The sequence below is a fragment of the Mya arenaria genome, chromosome 12 (genome assembly GCF_026914265.1).
Source record: "Mya arenaria isolate MELC-2E11 chromosome 12, ASM2691426v1".
NCBI lineage: Eukaryota > Metazoa > Mollusca > Bivalvia > Myida > Myidae > Mya > Mya arenaria.
In genome coordinates this window covers 45,771,392-45,798,508 of record NC_069133.1, presented here as the reverse complement: position 1 = coordinate 45,798,508, position 27,117 = coordinate 45,771,392, and the positions used below count along the sequence as shown (strand labels likewise).

Here is a 27,117-nt window from a genome sequence, read left to right as displayed (position 1 = left end):
CTTTATCAGACAAACACAGTATGCATGCATACCTTAACATACACACATATACATTATCATACAACATTATACAGATGCACATTATCATACAGCTTTATACAGATGTTCATTATCATAAAACATTATACAGATGGACATTATCATACAACAGTATACAGATGTTCATTATCATACAGCATTATACAGATGCACATTATCATACAGCAATATACAGATGGACATTATCATACAGCATTATACAGATGGACACTATCATACAACAGTATACAGATGTGCATTATCATACAGCATTATACCGATGCACATTATCATACAGCAATATACAAATGGACATTATCATACAACATTATACAGATGTTCTTTGTCATACAACATTATACAGATGTTCATTATCATACAAAATTATACAGATGTACATTATCATAAAACATTATACAGATGGACATTACCATACAACAGTATACAGATGTTCATTATCATACAGCATTATACAGATGTGTATTGCGATACAACATTATACAGATGTTCATTATCATACAACATTATATAGATGTGTATTGTCATACAACATTATATAGATGTACGCTATTATACATCATTGTTAAAATGCAGATAAACATACAACATTATGAAGATTAACATTATCATACAACATTATACAGAAGTATAGTAATATACAACATCACAGAGAAGTGTATTATCATACAAGAGTATACAGATGCACATAATCATACAACATTATTCAGAGGAACATTATCATACAACATTATGAAGATGGACATTATCATACAGCATTATACAGATGGACATTATCATACAGCATTATACAGAGGGACATTATCATACAACATTATGAAGATGGACATTATCATACAGCATTATACAGATGTACATTATCATACAGCATTATACGGATGTACATTTTTATACAGACATCATAAAGAACTACCAAACAACATGGTAGAGAAATATATAAACACCATCATGGAAAAGTATATAATCATTCAAAAGTATACAAAAGTACAAAGTCATTCTACATTATACAAAGAGTTTATCATCATTCAAAATTATACGGAAGTATATAATCATACTAAATTATACAGAAGTAAATTATCTTTCAAAATGTACAGATGTACATTATCATTATCAAAGATTCATCAAAAAAAGCGTAAAACCAAAAATGGCGCACATAACATGTATTGTGGATATATAACATACACGCATTCATTTGCATCTATACAGAAGTGTAGCAGAATATTGTTCATAAGATGAAATGCTAGCGAATACCAACGCTCCTCTGTGCTTCTCAATTTACCAAGGAGCAAAACTTAATGTAACCAGATTGAGCCTTTATGCAAATGTGTGAATTGAAATAAAAAGCAAGTAAAAGTACCTAATACTTCAATGGCTTCTGAGCAATTGCCAAAAAATAGAGACGACTGTAAAATCGACGTCTCTACCAAAGCTATGACAATCTTTTTTAAGAGTCGAGCGGAACACTATATATAAAAAAGCAAATTTTAAAGGAGCTTATTAAAATATGCATATACATATTATTATTCTGAATAAACCACTATACTGTAAAAAAGCACACACAAACGTTTGGCCAATATTTAGATGCATAAGTGTTAAAAGAACAACATTTGTGTTCATAATACAAAAACACATTTTATTTTGACTTAAACACGCAACATACAATGATATACATTCTTTTATAGAAGTGTTTTTGTTTACTCACAAAGTGCTTCTTTCATGCGTCATTGCACTCGAATTGTTTTTTAAAGAAATATTAAATGAAATAAAGGTTTAAATTTTTGCATATGATACAACGAGCAATAGTCATTTATACATTACTACTTATTACTTCTTATTGATTTCTTCCTTGTATTTTAAACCAGAAACATTTCGTGCAACGTTTGAGACTCATATTACCTCACATTTTCTTACCACACCGTAGTCTATTTTGGCATTTTAAACACTTTTATCGCCTCGCTGCATGACCCCACGTACAGACGTTGTGTTTTATCACAGACTGCCACGCAGCGCGGATACCTTATACCGCCCTTAGTCCCAAGCAGCGGGGTGACGGTGCCTGTCTTAAGAGACATCAGACAAACAGTGCCGTATCCACACAAGTAGACTCGACCTGCAGAGTCCACAGTAATACCTGTTAAGGAAGGTAAATCCTCCTTTACATTCACACCATCGACAAAATAGCCATCCTTGGTGATAGCAATCACCGTGTGTTTTACCCTGTCAGTGATGTATATGGTGCTTTGGTCAGGGCTTACTGCCAGGTTGGTAGGCCATTTTAACAGTTCCTCATCGTCATCGTTTATCTCAAACTTCTGTAATTATACATCTACACATAATATATCTTCATTAGTAATAATTTTCTGCCAAAATTAATGTTTTCGACCTCCTTGGACCGTACATGCTTTTAAAGGGACTCGCTTATTTTAATTTGGCAACACTCTTTCCAACTAGGTTTTTAATCAGTTTTATTTCATTGTATTTATAAAAAACACAAAGCAACAACTGCCAGTTACGCATTCGAGCAAAAGTTCAAAAATCCAAACCAATGTGTTATCAATAGTACAATGAGAAAGACAGGGACAAGCCCAGTAGGCAAACACTCAAAAAAAACTCCTGTTCAGAGCCTAAATGACGTAAAACCAGATACACAAACGTACAAACACACCATACAAATATCGAAATATCAGTAAACAATACTGTCGCTTTCTGGAATAACAAAATTTATTGCAACATTTTAGAAAATATAACCTACGGAAGATTTTGATTTTTTAAGGTTATTTTTTCGATGTATTACGCTGTAAATTTTAACGGAGCTTCTTTAGAACAAAATCGTTCACATAATGCAAATCGCAATATTTTGTAACAAAGGCCCATTTCAATAAATATCTTTGTCGACTTAAGTCGTCAATTGAATCTTTTTTAGTGTATTTCCGTTATTGTGCTTCATATTTTTATAACTTGAACTTTAGCAAGTTTAAATAATAACACAAATTTGCGGAAATGGAAAAAGTAACTAATGTGCTTCTGTTTTAATGGTATATTATAGTGTACATACATGCACATATTAACACATAAATAACACACACCACAACCATGCATTCATCTAGCGCTCCCTTAAATTGCAAAAGATAGGAAATCACTGTTTGTGCTTTTATGTATGCTGTGGTAAAATATAAGCATTATACTCGTACAAGACAAATGTATACACAATTTAATCAATTTCACCAAATATGTTGCAAGTTCTTGATTCAAAAATTGTTGACAGTGTAAAAGCTGCACTCTCACAGCTTGACCGTTTTGACGACTTTATTTTTTGTCTTGGATTAAGTCAATTGTTTCGTAAATGTCTTGACACCAGTGATATAAGACTGCTGACAAAAACAATCAGATCGCAGTTTTTCATATTTTCGGTCTAAAATTGATGTTTAGTAATTTTAAAAGAAAAATGTATATCTATATATATTGATAGAATATGAAATTAAGGACCTTTAAACACTGTACACTCTCTTGTCGTCTGTACGATTTATAAAGGTGATCTATGTTCTGAAATGTTAAGAATTTGATGTTTATTTAATGCTAAAGTTGTCACTGAAAACATAAATAATACAATTAACTTATTGCACTATTTTATTTCCGATATATTTGAAATATATAATCCCGTTAACACATGCTGATATAATACGAATTATTCGTCGTAAGTAGAGTTAAACAAAACGCATCTGTATCAAACATGAATACTCCTATCATGACCCAAATGCATGAGACTGACTTAGTATTATGAGTGATTACGTTAAGATATTTCAAATGTCCATGACCTTTACAGACACATGTCGTAAATGGTGAAATATGCATTAGACGTTAACTTGAAAGTGCAACCGTAGTTGTTGAAATATTGCTTGCTTTGACTTGATTGCCCTGGGTCTTTATTTAGACGAGACGTAATTCGTCAATCATGTGTATATAAAACGAACATGGTAAGGCGCACAGTATGTTTGTTCAATTTTAATGCATTTACATGTTTAACTCTTTTGACTCTAATAAACAACAAATGAAAGCATAAGATTTATATGATGTTGGTACATATAAAACATATTATCCGTTATAAATGGTTTATTTGAATTAATTGCTACGTGGCCACACATTCCCGAGCTAAAAGGCGCCAAAGTATACCTATTATATTTTCATCTGTACCCTAAATCATATGGGGTTTTGAGTTGAGTCAAATGACTTAAACCTGATAATGAGATAAAACAAAACTCATCATTTTTACATTAACCTATATTGTGCGCCTTAAAATTCAACTGAAAATGATTTTTGCTTGATATTTAAGGTTATATCACTTCGTGTTAGTATAAAAATGTTATGGGCACTATCATTTCTATTATATGTTTTCTGACGTCCTGTATCACAACGAGTTTGGCATCTAAACTCATACCCGTTGGAAGAGCGTTGTGTTTGTTATTCACCGTACTAGACGTTATAAAAATCGCCAGAAAGAAGCCTATCAAGACATTCTTTTCATACTATGACTCCTTTGATTAATTCCATGTTTTAACGCACTTTTTGTTGCTTTAACTAACGGTTTTTACACCTTTTTTCTTAAAAAGAAACAGTACAATTTTTAATACAAATCGGTTTTTGATTCGTTTGATAATATTGTAATAACTTTGTTAAACACTGGTCAGTGTGTTCAAGGTAGCGCTCAACACACACGACACTAAGAAAACGACAATACGTGATAATTATGGGGTGCTGTAATATTCACTGTTGGATATGCACAGGGATATAATAATGAGATTCATTTTGAGGAATATTTCTGAGAAAAATAGTCACAGTGAGGCCTTGTGAAAATGTCTGTTGAAATTTACCAGGTAAGAGTTTTAGATATTGAAAAACTTTACATTTTATTTTTGCCAGTTCTTGCAACAAACAAGTTATGTAGTGATATTAGCTTATGAGTATATTAATTTCTGTTTTTTCTTTGTTCCTAAATAAGTAATGTTATTCAAATTAGCTATGTCGGATTTAATAGTTCTCACCTTTTCTGCATCGTTTTAATTTCATTTAACGATGAATGTTTTTCGTACTCGTAATGGTGTGCATATGAAAACTCTTTTTACAATCAATGAGTGTACGTCTATTGTTTTAGCATAACACTGATTTTGATAAATAATTTATATTGCACATTTGTATAATCTAATTTAAAATATTTTATCTTTTTTGTAAATCAATCATTTTATATATTTTGAAACTCGAAGGAGGGTAATCGAAGTTCAGAAATATAACAGTAAAAGTGTGAAGAAGAATCGTTTACCTTTATTAACTTTTCCTTCATATCCAGTAATTGTACTCCATGATGCGGATCTTCGTAACAAAAAATCAAGTTGTCACCACTGGATGCTATTCCATAGCAATTTTTGTGAACATCTATTTTATTTTCAAACAAGAAGTCTCCCTTTTTAGTCACACGTAGAAACCATACTTCATCAGCAGAAGTCACCGCAACACGATTCCCACGTATTGTCGTTATATCCCAAGGAAGAATTTCACTATCATACCGCCCCACTTGTTGTGTCCCACTATCCATATCAAAACATCGCAAACACCTTTTCTCAGTATCTGCGGCCACCAGGAACCTGTCCTCTACAACAGCCATCCCGGATATGTAACCTCCCTCCCCGTGTCCGTCTTTTCCCAGCAGTTTCATTTCACCTAGGTACTTGAGGGTCAGAGCATCAGAGCGCTGGCTAATAATAATAACAATATAATAAATTGGAATTTTTACTCAGATTATTTTAAAATTTTAAAACAATAAAGATATAATATAACTTTATTTATCACATGCCTTCTTTCCTGTTCGATATAACCATCACGTATTTTCTGTATTGAACATATACAATAAAACAAAATCACTCCGCATGTGTATTTACAATTGATTTGTAAACAGTAATTGCTTAATTGGAAATATTCGTGCAAGTCAAACGTTTATTTTTAAATTTGGTTTATGTTTATGAATTATTTTGAATAAAGTTGTTAACTTTGCATTTCTATCATACGCGATAAAGAAAACATGATATTTCCTTTTGATTTCATTAAAAACTGTATTTAAACAAAAATTGGCGTCATGAACATATTACATATTTGCAACGCAATCATACCTGGTGTTACGGGACAAATATATTTTAAAACAATAGAGTTTATGTTATGTTCCCTTCTTGATATCATCTCATAGTATATCCAATTTATAAACGGAGTTAATATATATTATTTTGTTATTATTCACAGAATGCCATTTCTGCAATGCATGTAGCGCGACGGATAGCATTGATTTGTTGTATTCGGCTCATCATAAACGCAAGTGGGATATATAGGTCTTTTTGTTATTTTTCACTGGAAATAGGCATGTGATAAAACAAAATCTGGCACTCGTCATAATATAATTCACAAATTCGTCCAACCCGTCCAGGAAAAATGTAAGAAAGCTCGCTAATGGCTCGCTTGCTCACACATTTTCTGAAATCGGTTTATAAAACTGCGTTTAATATGTCGACACATGACTTCTATTTACAGAATGGGCGAGAAAGGATTACTGTTAGGTTTTCTTAAATGAAATTTAAGGAATTTAAGTATTTTAATTAAAATAAAGTATTTTTTTAACAATTTTTGAATGATATTATGAACTATTGGTGTAAATATAAGGAATGAATTGCGGGATTGATGTCATTATCGGGGATATGAACACAATCGGGCTGGCCAAAGTACGCTTGGAGTCCAAAGGGACTCCACACACTTTAACCAGTCCAATTGGGTTCATACCCCGATAGTGACTCCAATCCCGCAATTCATTCCTTAACTTGGAAACGCGTAATTGTGTTTTTATTTCTATAATAAAACATGAATCATGCAAATCAAATACTATTGTCGCAATCGTTTTATTACTAAGTGTGTCCGTCGCAGCAGGGGATGTGGGTCCGAGTCCAGGTCGGGTCATTTCTAGATATATAATGGAGAACTGTTTCGTATGTTGCTTTCCTATTTTGTTGAGCGCAATTCTTATTGAATCGAATATGCATGCATTTGATTGTCCATAATTATCATGTAGGTTCAACAGTAAAAACTATTTACAGCAAGTCAGCCATTTTTTCTTTGAAAACCATGTCAATCAAATTTAAACACAACGTCTACAAACCTCGCTATTAAAGCCTTCTTAGCGGTTGCCCGTTTGCGTATGACAGGAGTCGCAAGGCGTTTGGTCATCTGAGACCTGCAGGTAAAATGTTAAATGAAAACGTTTTAAAAGTCCTCGATTGATGATCTCACCTTATAAAAAATGATGAGTTTTGTTTTATCTCATTATCGAAAAAAGCAAGTGGTGAACGCTTAACCACTTGAGTCATTGACGAAATATAATCATCATTTTTCTAAAATATAGGTATTTCATCAAACAAACTTTATTGATTAAATCTACACAGTAATACATACATACCCCTGAGATCTCTCTCTGTGCATTATAAGGTATGTTTGTATATACGATACAAAGTGTTTAATCATTCTGTAGTTGTAAAGCGACAAGGAGACTTTTATTAGTCATCCAAAATACATTTGAAATTGCACAGAAATACTTATTACCATTAAACCAGTCCATATGCATTGCCATCCTATGTTCAGTAATAGTAACAGGCCTTTCCCTTTAATAATCTTTATGTCATTGTTATAGAAGACCCTTTTTGCTCGTCATGGAAAAAAGTTGTGGCCTTGATAAGGAAACTCTTTTAACTGGCCACGTTTTATTGTTTGGATATTGATAATAAGCATAAAGAATCGCGGTAGTGGTACATAATTTGTTATAGATTCGCCAATTCAAATCGTTTTGTCGAGCAACCAAATCACCAATTATTAGTTTTAATGTGTTGATTAAGGATTCATGTGTACAATTATGTGCACTGTGAATGCTTGTTGGCCCCATATTAGCCTGGTGTCATGTGTACAGTTCGAGCGAGCGTTGGGAGGGAGAGCAAATACGATTGGAATCTTGTTAAAATCGAGCGTTTCTGTTTAAAGTTTGCTTATGCAAAATAAAAGAAATATATCATAAGACATGTTTATAAAACAGAAAGTACATGTATCTGCTGCGCATTCCTGGCCTTACTTTTAGTGTTTTATCATAATGGCGAAGTCTCAAAGCCGAATACCTTAAAGATAGTAAATAAATATATTCGTTAGTGCTAGCCAACAGTAACTTACTTTTATAACTGCAAATAATTTGCAATACATGTTTTCGGACCAGGAAAGTAGCAACCATATTGCTAAAACCATACCTTATTCTGAAGTTCTCCATTTCCTGGTTAGCGTCGGTAAAGCTGGGAAACTGTAAATCTTTCGAGGAGGACCTTGCCCTATAATCCCAATCACTAAGGAGATAAATATTTTTATATTACATGTACAATTTAAAAGGTTTATTATTATTATTATTATTATTATTATTATTATTATTATTATTATTATTATTATTATTATTATTCACGTTCGTCCTCCCTAATAATTGTTTCATTGTGTTGATTAATATACCTAGTTTTTATAAAGTATATATGCACGGTGTTGTTTGTGGAGTTTTGTACTGTTGTTCCATGTTTCTTGTTGGTGATTTTTTTTTGTGTAATATGTGTTTGGCGTTTACCTGTGCCATTAAACGGGGTTTATGTTTAATATTTTGGCTACTGAGCTTGTTTCTGAAGTGTTTTAATATGCATATCTACATTGAGAGGGGCTGCTGTAGGAACATATCAAGGTTTAAAATATGTAATGCCCTCATTAATTCAATTATTAATTATGGTTAAAAGTTTGGGAACTCATAACTCGACCGATATGTTGAATTCATTCATTATAGTTCATTGCTTTTATTCAATGTATAGGTCCCTTTTTTACCACGCAATCTGACCCCTGTATTTCAACGTTCTGACATCCAATTAAGACCAGTATTGTTGATGAAACACACAACTGTTCATGAAATACACACTCAGAACATCTTAAACGAGCATAATTATTTGAACTAGAAAAAACTCGTACAAAGACACTCAAGTCTCGGAAATGACAAATGAAATACGAAAGTTTCATTTATTGAAATTTTTAATGTAAGCTAAAAATGTATTTCACAGAGTGACCACAAAAACAAATATTATTGATATACAATTTTTGTAATCGTAACATTTTTTCTAACTTCTTGTTACACGAACAAATGTTATACAATATATATATATATTGTGGAGTTGTAACGCAATAAGGAGAACATTATGAGCATAAAAGATCGCGATATTGGTACGTAATTTCATAACTATTTGCCAGTTCAAATCGTTTTGTCGATCAACCAAATCACCAATTATTAGTTTTAATGTGTTGATTAAGGATTCATGTGTAAGATTATGTGCACTGTGAATGCTTGTTGGCCCCATGTTAGCCTGGTGTCATTTGATACAGTTCGAGCGAGCGTTGGGAGGGAAAGCAAATACGATTGTTAAAATCAAGCGTTTCTGTTCAAAGTTTGCTAATGCAAAATAAAAGAAATATATCATAAGACATGTTTATAAACAGAAGGTACATGTATCTGCTGCGCATTCCTGGCCTTACTTTTTTGTTATGATCATCATGACGAAATCTCAAAGCCGAGTACTTTAAAGACAAAATCTTAACATGTATTCGTTAGTGCTAGCTAACAGTAACTTTTACAACTGCAAACAATTTGCAATACATGTGTCCGGACCAGGCAAGTAGAAACCATATTGCTCAAACCATACCTTGTGAAGTTCTTTCTCATGTCATCGTCGGTATTGCTGGAAAACTGTGAATCTTGCGGGGAAGAGTTTGCGCCACATTCCAAACTAAACAGATAAATATTTTCATAATACATGTATTATTTAAAGGTTTTATTATTTCAATGCCCTCATTAATGTAATTATTAATTATGGTTAACGGTTTGGGAACTCATAACTCGACCGATATTTGATTTCGTTCACTGTAGTCCATTGCTTTCTTAGATACAATCTAGACCAGTATTGTTTTATATTGTAGAAACAGAGAACTGATCATAAAATACACACAGGAAACATCTTAAGCATGCATACAATATACAATACTTGTTTGAACTAGAAAACTCGTACAAAGTCACAAAAATGACAAATGAAAGTTTTATTTTTTGGCGAATTTTGATGTAAGCTCAAAATGTATTTTCTTACTGAGTGACCATATTTTTTTTAATTTAGATGATTTTCTGAAATCGTTTCTTTTTCCCAACTTTTTGTTTCACGAACAAATGTTTCAAACAAAATATATTTAACTATAAATAAAGGACATTAATTCTTGACAACAAAGTCGGACGGCCAAAGAGATAAAATTAGTGCTCAAATTATCGACAAAAGCAATTGGTGATTGTTTGTGAGTCAATTACGAGATATAATCATTATTTTTCTAAGATATAGGTATTTTATAAAAACAAACGTTATTGATTGAACCCACCCAGTTATACATACCTGTCTCTGAGAACGGCATCACTCTCTGGGCATTAGAGGCAATGTTATGTTTATGTTTGTAAATACATTGTATAGATGTATCGCGACAAGTAGACATTTGTCTATAAGTCTTTTTTACGCGTCATCCAAAGTACATTTGACATTTCACAGAAATGTTAATGACATTGATTGAATTCATAACCATTGAACCAGACCATGTGCATCGCAATTCTATGTTCAGTAATAGAAAAAATGCCTTTCCCGGTCTTATTCTATTTGTCTTTATTATAGAAGACCTAGTTTTGATTTTAGGGTAAAAAGTGACCTCGATCGGATAGCTCTGCTTTATTCTCACATTTTATTGTTTGTATGTTGAAAGTGAGCACATTAGAAAGACGAAGCAATGCATAATATTTTACATATTTGCAAATTCAAGACGTTTTATCTAACAAGCAAAATCATTATGTAATAGATTCTAGTATAACATAGTAATTAAGATATCCGGTGTACAATTTTGTGACCTTGGGATGCCTGGTGATCTTATATTAATGTTGTATCATTTGAAAACGTTTAATGAGTAGAATGGGAATAGGTAAAATTACTGGAACAAAGATAGAAAACGCGATTTTTCGGCCTTGGGAGATTGCAATACAGACTATTTCACGTCGGATTTTAGTTGAAATTAACAAAAAATCAAACTTCAGTTTATAATATATTTACAGCTATTTCGTTCACATATATATGTTATCAGTATACAATTCCCTTTTAAATAAAACCAACGATATATTGGGCCAACGACCATTTAATTCAATATAATTACCGATGACTCAATACAATGAAAAGCTTAATTGTACATAATAGGAAACCTTAATAAGCAAAATCTAATGGTAGTAACGTATTGTGTAAAATTCTAAAAGAAAAGAGCGAGCGAGCACTTCTCAGTCATTGAACTTTAAACAAACCGTTTCAACTGACTCAGATCAAGACATGTTTTCAGAAGTCGGGAAACAAATAACGACGTCCACGTGTGTTAAGGTGTAAGATTCAATACATTGAGCGTGGTACTAAATGAAGACCAAAGGGCGATATCATTGGTTGGAAATGAAGGCTACAATCCTATATCTATAAAACCCTAATTATGGAGAAGAGTCGAGTGAGTAAACAGATTAAACAAAAATACAGCCAAATGTTGTTTTGTCCCAATCTGTTTGGTATTTTTACCAAAAAATATCATTAATTTTTAGATGGTCGGCCGATTTTGTTCGGATCGGTTCTCGTATAGGGGACATTTGATATGTTATTATAGGCGTAACACAGAATGTTTTATTTTAAAATATTAGTTTAAATTAATTGTATTGTATTGTAAAAGTAAGAAAATCAAATCATCAAGCAAACCAACCGAATAAATATATAAACAATATAGAAAACGGCATACTTGTTTTTCAGACAGAACTGAAAATAAGTGTCTCGCTTCTATATAATATCTCGTTTCTGATGCTTTATCGGTCGGATTACTATTGCCCTCGAGAATAAACTGTTTTGTTGAGTTAAATATATATTAAATCTTTTTAAACCAGCATTCAGTTGTTCAGGGTTATCATCTGATTTTTTTCCTCTTATTGGTTTAACAGTTATGAATATTTATAGCAGGGGTTCGTCCACTTTTACTTTGAAAACCTTGCCAATCATATTGAAGCACAATCATATTGAAAAATATACAAAATTACAAAACCTTGCTTTTTTAATTCTTAGGAAGTTTATTTACCGGTTAATTTTGGTGTATGATAATAAAAGATTTCACCGAGTGATCCCAGAAATCCCAAACATAATGTTCTGTGAGTCAAGTCCAAAAAAGTAATTAAATGCCACTGGCCTAAAATACGCGACATACTAATATGCGAATTGGGTCAAGATAATAAATATATTCACAATCTAAGGCAGAATCACTATCATAACAAAGCATATATCTTTTGGTAGGTTAAGATATCGACCTGTTTCTTTTCTCAATTCGTGGTTCGAACAAAGATTTTTTATGTTTATATGGTAAAGGTATCGTTCAACGTTTAACAATGTTTCAAGTTTTTTTAATGATGTAATGAGAACAACGACTAGAATAGTTAACAGATGCAAATCAGTTTTTTTATGGAGTTTTGTGCTGTTGTTCCATGTTTCTTGTTTGTGATGTTTGGTTTTTGTGTTCTATGTCCATGGCGTTTACCATGTGCCATTAAACGGGGTTAATGTGTAAACGTTTGACTACTGAGCTTGTTTCTGTAGTTTTTCACATAAATATTGATAAAACAATCAATAATTCTCCGTTTGAAGAGACGTAAATATAAATTTTTCCAACGTCTTGAGTTATCCAAATATATCCATCTCTATTTGTTAACAGCATGTTAAGGATAATTTGTTGCCCATCAAGTTCGTCCAACTTCCTCAAGAGATTAAGCATTAAATAGCATTGTATCGGATATATGATATTGGTCATTCTTAATAACTTACAAAAATATATTATACAGAAAAATATAATATACATAAGGCCACAACAAATTGATCATATGTTCGTCGGATTTGCCGCACCTAAAATTCGAAAAACGAAAAAAAAAATAAAAAAAAACTTTTTTTTTGCGCCCGCACATATTATTTGGCCGCGCGGATTATTTTTGTATACTTCTGAATTTCCACTATTTTCTTAATTTGATTTACTTAAAATTTAAACCTGTAACGTCGACTTCGTCTATTTTTGAAGGTATTTCCATGCTTTACATTCTTCGCGAGCAAACTTTCCTCGTGTCAGGACAAAATCAGGTCCGGGTAACCGCAAAACAGCCGATATTTGTTGACAGTCTTTTTTGTCGGGAATATTTTGCAGGACGCACCGTTGTTATTTATTTCCGGTATTCATTTTCAGTTTACTAAATCAGTTTTCGTAATGTAAAATACACGTTTTAAGTAAAAATCAGTGTCATAGTCAATGGATTATAGCCTTCAGTAAACAACAGCAGTTTCACAGCGTCGAAGGCATTAATTATCTATGTGTGTTTTAAGTAATTCATTGTTTTGTACTCAAAATTTAGTGCTGAATAATGACTAAATCAGATTTTGAGTGCAAAACTTCTATTCAAATACACGCCGGACACACGACTTACAACCATTGAACATGCTTTCGTGAGTTATTTTTTTTAAATTCTAAAATGCATTTCTCAGTATTCATATACTGTACTCATAAGTGTTATAAACAGAAAAAATTAGGACTTGTAAATGTTTTAGAAACAATCTGTATTTACACATACAGTATTAAAATGCACCAGTCTATTGTAACCACGGCTTCCCCCGGTGCGGGGGTATACCGGGAATAGCCGGGGAAATGGGCCGTGTTTTTACCTTTCAGGTGGCCCCGAAGTGCCGGGTGAATGCGGTGGGTTTTTTCGCGCAAAATATAGCAGGAAATGTGCCTTCCCTGGGGTGCGTGGGCATTTGGCGGGGATTTAACCATCAGTTCGTTCCCACAGGGCGGAGATTTTACCTGGGTTTGGCTGGACCAGAAGTCAAAGTCCACGTTATTGCCCAGACCTTGGGGGCGTGGTTACAATTGACTGGTGCATAATAACATCAGTAAAATCAGAAATTTGAATTTTCTAAATTCTTTGTTCTTATCGCACTTATTTTCTTTGATCAATTAGTGATAAAGTGGCCTGTTTCTTACAGGCATTGAAGTTATGGAGGCTGTCATGTTATTCTTTTTCAAGGCACAGACCTTTAAACCATAGGTTCGTGGTAAAGGTGAGGTCTTGAAACGGAAACATCTTTATTCCACCACCTGCTCTAATATAATGACCAGGCCACATTTGCAGATTTGTTTGACACTGCTTCAATTTTCATTGTATTTTTTCAGAAATGTTCTCTGTGTTATATACATTTTTATATTCTGCCATGTCAATGTCACTATAATTTTATCGAGTAATTCAGGATGTTCAAATTTAGACCTGACCCAATATTTAGAAATGCTCAAATGATGAATTACTCTTACTTGTCTAAAATGTTTTTTTGTGATAGTAAGTTAGATTAGTACGGAATGAATGAAATAGTTGTTCTTTTTGGTCTTCGAATAATTGCACGTTACTGTGAGGAATGCTGTCTTTACAATAATATCCACAATTAAATTGCTGATGCAATGAAAGTTAATAGTAAAGCACTGGATCTTATTGCCATTTGTTAAATATTGAGACAGATTTTCATGTGATGCTTTCAAAACCTTTTCATTTATAACTGAGAACCTTTTTTTGCAATTAAAAAGCATTTCTTGGCATAGTTGTATGATAAATTTGGTAAGAAATATACATTTTTCTTTAATTTTCGCTCTTCGCTCGCCTCTGATTTGCCATAAATTAAAAAAAAAAGTAGTTTTTTTTTCGCTCGCTCGCTCCTACTTTTTTTTGGCAAAATCCGTAGAACAAATGATCAATTTGTTGTGGCCTAATGGTAATCTTCTACACACTGTAAGAACCATGCACGTGTTTCTTGTTTTATTGACACAAAGGTGCTGCCTGCAAAAATCATTATGTTTGATTCAATATCTTGACTTAACTCATCACATATATAAAAAAACGAAAGAAGTTTTAACGTTAAGTCAGAAAATTATCAGTTTTGGACTCCGTATGGGTCCATCATTTTAAAATATACTAGCATCTGTTTTCTCAAGGTTTATCTCTATACCGGAATCAAAACAAAATTCATCTATTGTTTTCAGTTGCTGCTGTAATTTGTTGTTTCTGCCGAATTTGCAATATCATCAGCGTTATATTTGTTCAACTTCGAACAATTGTTACAAAATATTTGTGTTTAGTGATTTTACCTCAAAACTAAATAATATGAAATAGACATTGAAATCTAGAACTACATTTTAGGGTGTATTAGGGTGTATTATGCACAAACTTTTGGTCCTGCATTCGCACTACAGTCTTTTCGCTCGCTCGCTTCCTCGTCATTGGTTCAGAGAATTAAATGTAGTCATACAATTTCTTGCTAAAGATAATGTTATAAAATAAAAAAAATCTTGCTTGCGACTAATGACAGTTTCAAGACCCGGAAATATTTTACTTTGTGTTTTAATTATGCCGGAAAATATTATTTCGGGCATTCTTGAATAAAAGCAAGTCCGGACAACTCCCATGCCGGTGCTACACATTTATATCCTTCTCGCTATGCGAGTTAAAATTGATGAATGTAAGGAAAATTCAAGATATAAAAACGGAAGCAGTATTGTTGTTGTTTTTATTCAATATTGATATTAACATATACTCCAGTTTTAAGCTCACAAATAAACGGTATTCCGATCCAAAAGTAACCGGTATTCGGATTCACAATAGGGAACAGAAGATACCCTCTATTCAGACATGCGAAGCATGAACTGACAACAGCATAACTTCAAAGTTTACTCCGCTATGTGTGAAACTTTTGAATTACTGCTATTAAGTTGAAGGTATTTTTGTTTAAAGATGTTATGGCAGAAATGGTGATGTTTTAAGTGTTAATACCAATACTTTTAATAGTCTGCAGTCATTCGGCATTCATTGAAGATGTTGATTTTAACCTTAAATGGTTCAACATTTGAAATGTTTTTACTAAGTAATATTTTCTCATAGATAAATTAAAATTGATGTATAATTTTGGTAAAAGAGTTGTTTTGAAGCAAAACATGTACTTGAGTATTTGTTAGCGTACTCAACTGTTTTTGGCATAGTCCTTGGCCTAATAAAAGATGTAAACGTACACAATTTGGTTTAAAGATCAAGCTATAAAAAGTAATGAAAATGTAAAACAACCAGAAATTGTTTCCATTCATTTACAATTTACACACGACTAAAATAGTGTTCTCAGTTGAGTCAAAACTTGAGAATGTTCGAGAAAACTTGGGACAGGGTTTTCTGCAGAGAATAATAGCTTAGGCTCACTCACATAATATTCATAAAAGTTCATATTTTGAACGGTTTAAAAACCTACTAAACGATGGTTATAAAATTAAACAGTGTTGAACATGTATTCTTAAGTGTAAACTGTAACATGAATTGAAGTGGCCTAAAATATCGATTATTCAAGTTCACATTTCAGCCTTTCATTGTAACAAACACAGTTGTCTCTTTTACGCAACCTGTATTTCGTAGATAAGAAATAGCATCTCTCATTTATATCAGCTTTTATACATTACCTCAAACTGTCAACATCGAATTCACCGGTAAAGTCATATCCAAATGCTTTCCAAAGCGGTAAAACTTTAAGTCTCCACAGCGCCCATTCCGGCCATCTAGTGAATAATACAATATCAATACAATACCAAAGCCATTCAGAAAAAATAACAATATGTAACCTGTTCTTTTAAATTCATTACAATAAGAATATCCTATTTAAATGAAAAAAAACACGTATTATACGGACATATTGTTATGTTTTAAATATATATTATACTTTTCAAGTAAATGTAGTCAACTATATTGGAAGTCAAGCAAAACAGCAGCGTCCCAAAAATAAATCAAAAACGATACTTACGTCATTAAACTCTTTTGAAAGAGGGTTTCATCAACTGACGAAACAACACTTTTTGGACAACTGATATCTGTAAAGAAAAAAATGGAAATGCATTAAATCGTCACATTTTAATTTTAAATGAAGACTTTTACCCAAGTTTAATATACTGATAAACAAGCATCATATAGCCCATTTGATTTACCCGAAGCAAGTATGTAATTCGCTTTTTTCACTTTATACCATTTTATAGCATGATTCAGAGTCCATAATTTATTTTATTGGTCAATAGATACACAACAGTCAACACATCAATGAATCAGTTTTACCCTCTATGAAAACTTTCATCTCTAGTTGAGGAATTTCCAGTACTCGACGAATCTCGTCCACAGTTGTTTGATATAATTTGCTCTTTCCCTTTGACATCAGATTATTTATTACTTGTCCCCTTTCAATGTAACTGGAGGGATGATAAATACACCTGACCGCATCAGTAGATTCGTCATCTTGTTTCACGGACAGAGTCATTTCCTGACTCAAACTTCTTGAACTCGTGATTTGTGAAGCTAAAAAGGGTTGGAGAATAGTATACTAAATAGATTCATTTCAATTGACAAACGAATATAACTTTGTTTAAAAGGACGAATATTCAATTTAGTTGAATAGTATGATGCTTCATACGTACATGTATATGTACATATACATGTAAAAGATAATAACAAATTATGATTTGAAACTAAATCAAAAGGTGAACTATCTTTCCCTCCTGTAATGTCGCTATTGTTGAAAGCAATTTGGCACATATTTCAGATTTTTTGTCATGATGATCTGTCAAATTTGTACACTTAATTTCATCTTGAACACATTTTGTTTTGAAAATGGTTTTCCATGAGCAACCCTCATTATTGGTGCCTAAGTCCACTTTCCCAGTTGCTTGTTTCACAAAGAAACTTAAATCCTATATAAATAAGAGATATTTGGCTATCAAAAGACTTAATAGTTAATACTGTTTTATCGGATAAACTTCGAGTTGTAAGTGAAAATGGTCCTCTACCAGTAATCATTCCATATATATTCTCATATACCAAATTTAGAATGGCATAAGAGTGTGTAATGGCGAATCTCGACATGTGCTTGTATGGCAGTAAAATAAACAAAGATATTAAAATATTCTTCCTGTTTATGAATTTCAAGCTATATCAATACTTAACTCAATACTTGTCTCATAGTTGTTTCCTACTTTTTATTGAATCTTGTCATTATGATAATCTTACCAATCTCATTCAGAAATGTATAGCTTGTTTTCCTTTCCATTGTCACATAAATGTCAAACAACTCGTGTCCTTCCAGAGTCCTCATCATTTCCTCTAGGGGTGCAAATAATGAAAACATCTTTCCAGATATTATGTCTTCCATGAGAGCTATTGCAGATCCAATATCAGGTACTTGAAGTCCAAGAGTGACACAACTTTGCTTGACATAAGCCACTCTTCTTTTTTCTAAAATGAAAGCGTCTTTTAAATGTCAATTAAGTCAAAGTCAAGTTATAATAGCTTGCAACAGTTAGATAGCCAGTAGGTTTAAATAAGTTAAATATAAGTGGTCAATTGTGACAGTTCTTTCACCAACGTAGCTACTCAAAATGTGCATTGTCCGGAGAAAATAACCTCACAAGTTACATACCTCTGAACAGTTCTTTAAGTATATGTACGACCTTATCGTCCACATTTCTATCTGTGTTTTCTTGCTCATCACGCTCAAGTCGGTCTGGATCTGCAACAACTTGTGAAACTTAACACACTCCGATGTATATTATTTGGCTTGCAATATTTGTACAAACTATCAAAAAACATCATTCAAATTAAATGCAACTTTTGTTAACTTGCAAACATGACACGCAATAGGGTTTTTCAGTGTATGATACAAATATATTTTTACTTAAACGAACATATACCTATGCTTTGAAAGAAGTATACACTATGGTTTTGGCTTTTAATAGTTTTAATATAAAATACAAACCTTCCAAAGCTCCTTCTTGTAAAGAACTTTGGTGAATTGCAGTGAGAAACGTTTGTCTTATATATTTCGAAACCTTTTCCTCATCGTCATGGTTGTAATGTCTAAATAACAGCAACACGTCGATCACTGAAAAGCGAATCCTTTTATGTTAATATATCTTTTAAGTGACTATTCTTACCTTTCTCTAAGAATAGTATGCAAGTACGACTATCTGCCGTGAGTATTGCTGTTGCGACCAGATATCGCGAGCAGCGTGGACGGCTCTCTCGAAAACATCGCGGCAACGTTTTTCCGAAATTATTCTCTTTTTAAGTTTTGATTTGGAGTTCTCATTGTTGCAAATCTATCTTCAACAAACCTTGAGTTGATTTTTTAAGAACGGTTTAATCTCATTTGCCATTAAGATATTGTAACGACCTACACAGTCGAGGCAAAACATCCTTAAAAGTCAGGGAACAACAACACCGAGTTGAACGTTTAACGGTTTATAGTGTATTCTTATAACTTCAAATCATTGACATCAAACACATGTATAGTCATCAGATAACAGTTTAAGTTGCATGGGCTCTCACGTTTTCTATATTTGGTAACAATTAACTATCTTTTGTTAAAACAACTTGTTATTAATGTAAGGTCAAACTACTACACATTATCGAATTTACGTACGGTCAAACTACTAGTCCAATAGATCAGATTAAACGAGCTATTCGACATCAAAAGTCCAGCTCAAACATACGGGTGTAACCTAACCCAAACGAGCTATCCGAACTCGGAATTCAAGCTCAAACATACGGGTGGCCCTTACCCAAACGAGCTATCCGAACTCGGAATTCAAGCTCAAACATACGGGTGGCCCTTACCCAAACGAGCTATCCGAACTCGGAATTCAAGCTGGTGATCCCGAAAGGAACGCTGTTTATATAGAGAACAGGAGATGCCCACGTGATCAAAACTGACCAATGGCGGCCGGACCGGTCAAACGTCCAACCAATCAACGGAGGACCGGTGAAATGCTGACCAATCACCGAAGGACCGGAGGACCGCTCTGACAGAACAGAAGGACCGGTAGGGCGGTACTCACAGTGCCCACCGGGCGGCCCAGCAGCCATGACATTTTGTTTACAATATTGAAATACAACTTCAAGACATAAAATCAAGCAGTAACGAAGTGGCTCAAAATATAAATGATTATTATATGACAACAATTAATAAATAATGTTAATCTAATTGCGAAGATGATTAAACGGTTATACTTATCAGTTCAAATACATTCAACACGTATATGTAAGGTGAGTGGAGAACCCACCTTGTATGTACATAGCAACAGTAATAAAATGATTGGATGGAATTTAAACAGGAATGACCTAAGGTAAGTACAAATTTATAAAACATATCATAGTCTTTAAATATATCTCAGTATTGTATATACGTTCCACAGAAAGATGGCAAGTAAATGTCCAGGTGAGTAACCTGCATAGTGACAGGGTAATTACAATATTCATATAGGTTTTGGTGATGCACTATAAACAGACGATATAAGTTTTGTGTCGCAAGTGCCATGTGAAACAGAGCTTTCCACTACTTCAATGATACAGACGTGTTTGCTAATGGCATTTAAATAGCTATAATTCATGACATATCATGAACCTTTAATTTACCTTGCAAAACAAAAAAGTAACGCTATAACGGATAGCAAATTCTAGCATTAAACATATCAGAAAGAAAACAAAATTGTAAACCGTCCACAGGAAGCAAAACAAACAGGAACCAAGTCGTTACTGTAATAAGCAATTAGGCGACTTCTACCATGCCATTGTTATGTTTTAAAGCGATTTGAGCGTTGTGTTAAAACAGAGAGGGTATAAAATCGATTTCCGATTACACAATGTCACAATTATCCGATCATTTTAAACAAAATAAAACAGTCACAAATTGGACCAATGAAAACGAAACTAAATAAAGCTCTATTCTTAACATAATGCTCTTCTTGTTCAAAGTGTTTCAGTTTTCTCCAGAATTGAAGCTATATTGTAGCAAATATATTGTAATATTTTTTTAAACTTTTATACAAGTTTAAAAATCTTTTATGATATGCCCTTGTCGTTAATCGTTTTGATGTACACTGATACAATGAAAAACACAGGAACAAGCCCAGTAGTCGAAAATTCAAAAATAATCATTGTTAAGGGGCACAAGACAAATGCCCAAACGACAATTAACAAAATAAGTCTATGATGATTACATAAGTATTTAGTTCTATGTGCATCTTTGATGCGTCCTTAATAACTTCATGTAGTCGACTCATGTATATTACACTTATACCAAAATACGTAATATTGCTCTTAGCAGTAATAAACTCAACTTGTAGTAGTTGATACACAATTAACGAAACATTCAGTGCATTCAAAAAGGATAATAAAGTTGCAATGCACAACGGTATTATAAATTCCAGAAAAGTAACATGTCACGTTTTTTTGTCTTTCTTACAGTATAAGATGAAATAATATTAATAAGTAACTAATTAATATATATATGATTTATAAAATTAATTGAAATATTACTTAATGTTAACTGCAATAAAGCCTCCTAAAAATCAGACAAATACCAACAACCTCACCTGGAATTTCAATCTGGATTTCAGTATCATTAATAAGTTGTTGTATTTGCTCCAAAGCCCCTGCTATGGCTAGGTCGTCTGAAAATGGAATACTTCCAAAATCAGTTAAAGATAATAATATGATGTTAACAATACACATCACAATAAACAAAATTGCTGAATGTTCTTCCACAGTTCAAACGTTGTTTTCGAAGACCAAAACATAAAATGTTTTAACAGTTCTTTATTAAATTCCGAGATTCAAAACTTAGCAAAAGCATAATACATGCAGTACCTCTGACAAGTATATGAAGTTCAGCAAAGTTTACAAAGTAATATTTTATCAGATTTTGACTCGAAAAGCTTTTGCATTTTTTAGGAAAAGAGTTTTTACCAAATTAATATGTTTCTGTGTAAAAATATTTATAAAATCAAAGAAATTTGCGTTAATGTAACAAACAAAGGAATTTATTTAACCTTTTTCCTTATTTAATTGAACAACTTTCTCATTTGAAAATACCATCACGAAACCACAATACATTTTTGCTTGAGTAATCTGTAGAATTTTAATACAAACACATCTTTCTATTGTCGACAAACTTTTCCGAAAAATGTAAAAGCTTTTTGGGCTTAAATCGGATAAAATTTCCTTTCGTAAAATTTGCCCGACTTCTTTCTACAACAGAACAGAAGGAAAAGGATGTATGAAAATTGTTGTTCCTTAAAACTGAATAAACAAGAATTATAAAGATATTTTAATTAAGTCTTCCCCACACACTTTTGCAATGTGGACGAACCTTACGTTTCTAGATTCTAGAAACAGACAATACTCTATATCTTTATCTTCTTGCATGCTGAGTATTCTTGGTCAGTCTGTTGATTAATATTGCTTTATATAGTGTAGTTCATAATAATTAGTAAGAGCACACTTGTGTTTCTTTTTTATTATATCACAATAGTGAACATTGAACACACGCGTAAGCAACAAGGAAAACAAAACACCTTAAGGTGTCAGCATTGCTATGTTCGCATACTCATTTGTACGGGGGTAATTTACGTTTTTGCTAGAGAAACATTTTCAGGTCAAAGCAAATGCGTTCATAGAATAAACGATTTCAATAAATTCTTATGTTTCATAAGAGTGTATTTCTTGAATGGAGCGCAATGCACTATCAAGATGACGCTTAATTGATAAAGTTAACTGTGCTAAATAATTTACAACTTATATAAGAAACTAAGTGTTTCGATTGGCCTGTACATTTAGTCGATCAATAGGCTGTAGTGAGTCACATATCTTAGGAGAAGGATAATATAGATATTGAATACTGGTCCTGTTTGCAAAATATCAAGAAAAGAATGTAAAGTGTTAGGTTTGAGTCTGTACAAAACTATATGTTCTGTGTATTTTGGTTCAAAAGGGAAGTAAACATAATTTGGCCACACAATTAAACAAAAATCAGATTTTAATAAATCTAAAAATTATCCTACATCTTTTGACAAAAAACATATAGTCTAAAGTACATACCGTTATGAAAATCTGACATGTTGAATTTACACAAACTACCAAAACATTGTTAAATCGCTAAAATTATATAAATACACTTTTCTACAATCCCAACTCGATGTGCAATATCTGAACATCTTTTATTTTCACTTAAATATCTTCTCATGTCAACATATTTTGATGAACAACGTCATTCGATCTTCATATTTACCAGTTGTAATTTGACTGAATTGACAATGCCATTCATTGTTTCAAATTAAGATAAAGTGCTTATTTAATAACACAATCCTAATATTTGCTTGTGCATATGAGATTTACTTTATCAAATTTAAATATCCTCTTCATTACTACATCAATATCTACAATTGACTTGACCAATATGTTTGAATATGACTGAACTTAATCATTAAATATCATGATTTGTAGTACTCTCGTAGACGGGCAACATTATTCAGAAAAGGGATTACGTTATTAATCTATGTGCCGTATTCATTAACTTACCTTCAGAAACAGTGTCAATGTTTTTCACATATTCGTTCAACACGCCATTTGGATATGCATGTTTCAAACTCTCGTACTTATCTAATGTTTTGTTGACGAATTCTGTTAAAGTTTGATTGCACAAAAACTCACATATTCGGTTGATTGAACCACGAATGCGCCCGACGTACGCATTATAAACTATAGCCGATAATCTGTGATCTGGTTTATGACACAGCTTATTTCTAAGGTTTCCTAAGTTTGCAATGTCGTGACGTAATCTTCTATGTTCACTTGTCGTATAACATACTCTAAGGGTAACAGCGATATACAGTGACATATCCCATTCGTTTAGATCAGTGTCTCGTCTGTAGGGATACAATATGTTTTCCTTATGTTTGTCAAGTGAACCCAAAATGCGTCTCTTGTTCTCGTGCAAAAACTCATCTACAGTCCAGTATTTATTTGGGAGGTCTGGTGGGGACTGGGCACGAACTCCCTGTAAAAACAGCTCCTTAAGCACAGCAATGCCACAGTCCGAGAGAGCGATTTGTATTCGTGTGAAATGTTCTTGTTCTTCTTCTATCGATGACCCACCTCCTGTCGCCATGATCGTTTACTTGTCTGAAATTAATACTTTTAAACAATAAAATCCAACGGCCTTTGCCTAGTGATTTTACCAAAATGTTTTCAAAATCACGGTGTATATAGATTTAATAACAGCAAATAATCTGCCAAAATTGTGAACATTGTCGTGAACATAGGCAAGGCTTTTCTAGTAATTGGCCATTCGTGATCTAGGTATTAGTTTGATAACTGGTATAACTATTTATGCCTAAATAATGACAACATCGATTTCCTAACCAAATCTTGTATGGTGAGATACAAGTTTACTATCTTCCAAAACTGTATGACGGCTTCTCCAATCAAGAATATTTACCTAGAACATAATTGAACTAAGAAAAAAACATTCTAGAAAAGGCTTTTTAAAAAAGAAATAAAAAGAATATGCTTATCTTGCCTTCAATTGTTAGTTAGGAAGAGAAAACATTTCTCCAATCGTAAGGAAATGCTTTCGTGCCTAATCTACATCTAAAGCATTTAATGAGCGGTTATTATAATTATTCAGTACCAAGAGCTTTACTCGCTAGACACCATTTGTTTTGCCTGGTGTGACGTAGTTATCCGTTTTCCGCGTCTTTTTACGTTGTTAGTTTCGCTCAAATCAAAGTTTTAGTAAGACTATTGGGTCTTTCATTTAAATTTACGTTTGTTTTGTAGAAAGTAGTTTTTGTGAAAATATAAGCACATTTAGTGAAAATGTACAAAATAGTAAATTAAATACTTGCAATACATTGAATGTGATTTTGAGTTTGAACAAATTTACACGCACGCACGTGAATATTTAAATGTACAACTTTTATGTGTTCGTTCGTGAAACTGGCACATTTCGTACAAATAATGTTTCGCACCATGATATATTCTCCATACCATTGACACATTTCTATTTGCCAGGCAACATGCTTATTGTGATTTTGCAAACCGTCGTAAAAATGCATAATTATATCTATACCTTAAACAACAGTTCTGTATTGTATTCCTTGTTGATGCAATAACAAGTTTTGCACTTGCCATGTACATACACTTGTCATAAATGGTAAAACTGTATAAGGTTAGACGGTGAACTCATGTACATGTCTTTATAAACGTGTCTTCTGTTAGGTTTCTTAGAAACGCTTCTGTCCTATTGTGGAGAACAAAACGTCCGTCGTCCTGTCATTGCTACATGTAAATATATTATTTTTTTCAAAACATGTTGTTTATACAGAGTTTCTGAGAATAATACGATATATGGATAAATTGATCTGTTTATTCCACTTTTTTGTCAATATCAGTTATTGCACTTGAAAGGTAGGTTAAAAGAATGTTGTCATAACTATATTGCTTCCATAAATTTGATGTAATTCATAATCTGCCGACATAAAAGTTAAACAACAAAACTTTCAAAACAGTATATGGGCATTGAAATGACCATATTAGACCTTATATTGTGTTTATATATAAGACCTTTCAAAAAGGAACTGTCACCGTTTAAAGCATTTGTTTACATGAATTTGAATCGAGTGTAAACGTCAACTAAACCGAATACAATAACTGCTATGATATTTTTAAACCACTACATACAATATGATACGATTCATTTGTTCACTATCGACTTTTTGATAATTATCCAGTTATACATGTCAGTGTATTACGAATAGAAAATGATCTTAGTAAACTTGAAAAATTAACCGGTAATTAATACATTCGATTTATGAAAATGGCTTAAATAGCTTTAGAGGCACGATCATCAGCCTAGGCGACTGTTACGAAAGGCAAACGTACAAACAAAACCTCAGAGACACGCTCTCTCTCTAACATAAAACATTTCCTGAAGCCATTTCGCGGCAAAAAGCAGACCTCCACGAGGCAATCTTTTCGAACCTAGAAACACGTTCATGCGTTCACAGACAATGTTTCTTAGGCGTACTCAATCACCAGCTCTTTCAGAAGCAGATAACCGCCTATTTTTCCTCAAAAATATGATCGACAACAATTGGCCGATAAATGAGAAAAAAATGTGGCAGACACTGAACTTAATGATTATTTATTCGACCTTCACCAGAAAATCAATTGTACGGAAATCTACTTTCATACTACAATCTGGCAATGGCCACCAAGAAATCAGTACTTAACGAAAATGACAAAAATAACACATTTGGTGCGGAATAACAGCAGACATGGTCATTCTCATTCCTGAAACTTTAGTACCAAGGACACTCATTATGTTGACCCGTGTGGCCAGTGGTACTTCGGTCAAAAACATTTCGAACAAATTCGTATAACAAGCGAGCTAGCATAGCAGGCAGCATTAGAAGAAACGGGCAGACGAATTTTCTCAGAAAGGAGAAGTCGAAAACCCTTCGAGATTGGACGCAGAGAGCTCCAAGTCAGTAAATGTCGATGACGTGAGCACAACCTATTGCAATCTTCGCTGTATAAGCGCAGACGGGAGTTGTTTTCAGTGTTGTTATACATGCTGAGCTGGTAAGTTGGGATGTACTCAATGTTCGGTAGCTATATGTGACTGCATTTTATATTCATATTTATTCTACGCGAATAACCATGCTATAACGATGAAAGTGTAACGAACGATATTAACTCAACATTTTGTGAAGGCGCATAAGGAAACCTTTTTATTTGTAGGGTTTTAAAGCACATGTTAACTAAAAAAACTAAACGAGAAGGAGAACACCGTATATTTAAGGATTTCAAAGTAACATATACATACCGTGGTATTGATTACAGAGTGAAGATATCCACACACATTTCATTAAATAGCTAACACATTCTAAAATTTACGTTGTGAAAATTTGACTGGATAAACCTACATTACTTCAAACGACAGGAGGAGGTTT

General features: G+C 32.9%; 1 protein-coding gene across 5 annotated transcripts; it reads right to left on the bottom strand.

Moving 5' to 3' along the window:
- LOC128211149 (uncharacterized) lies at positions 1-27,117 on the bottom strand. 5 transcript variants are annotated; one of them, XM_052915596.1, is made up of 14 exons: positions 26,991-27,117; positions 23,681-24,283; positions 21,697-21,774; positions 19,080-19,205; positions 18,744-18,833; positions 18,335-18,559; positions 17,390-17,626; positions 17,085-17,151; positions 16,747-16,842; positions 9,828-9,911; positions 8,355-8,447; positions 7,226-7,300; positions 5,351-5,783; positions 1-2,348 (listed from the first exon to the last, which is right to left on the bottom strand). In XM_052915596.1, exons 2-14 carry the CDS (start codon positions 24,267-24,269, stop codon positions 1,959-1,961), a joined length of 2,583 nt encoding a protein of 860 aa, XP_052771556.1. In that variant the 5' UTR covers positions 24,270-24,283; positions 26,991-27,117; the 3' UTR covers positions 1-1,958. The 5 variants fall into 5 exon arrangements, with proteins under 5 accessions (XP_052771556.1, XP_052771558.1, XP_052771559.1 ...); XM_052915598.1 differs by having other exon boundaries at positions 1-2,345; XM_052915599.1 differs by having other exon boundaries at positions 8,355-8,432.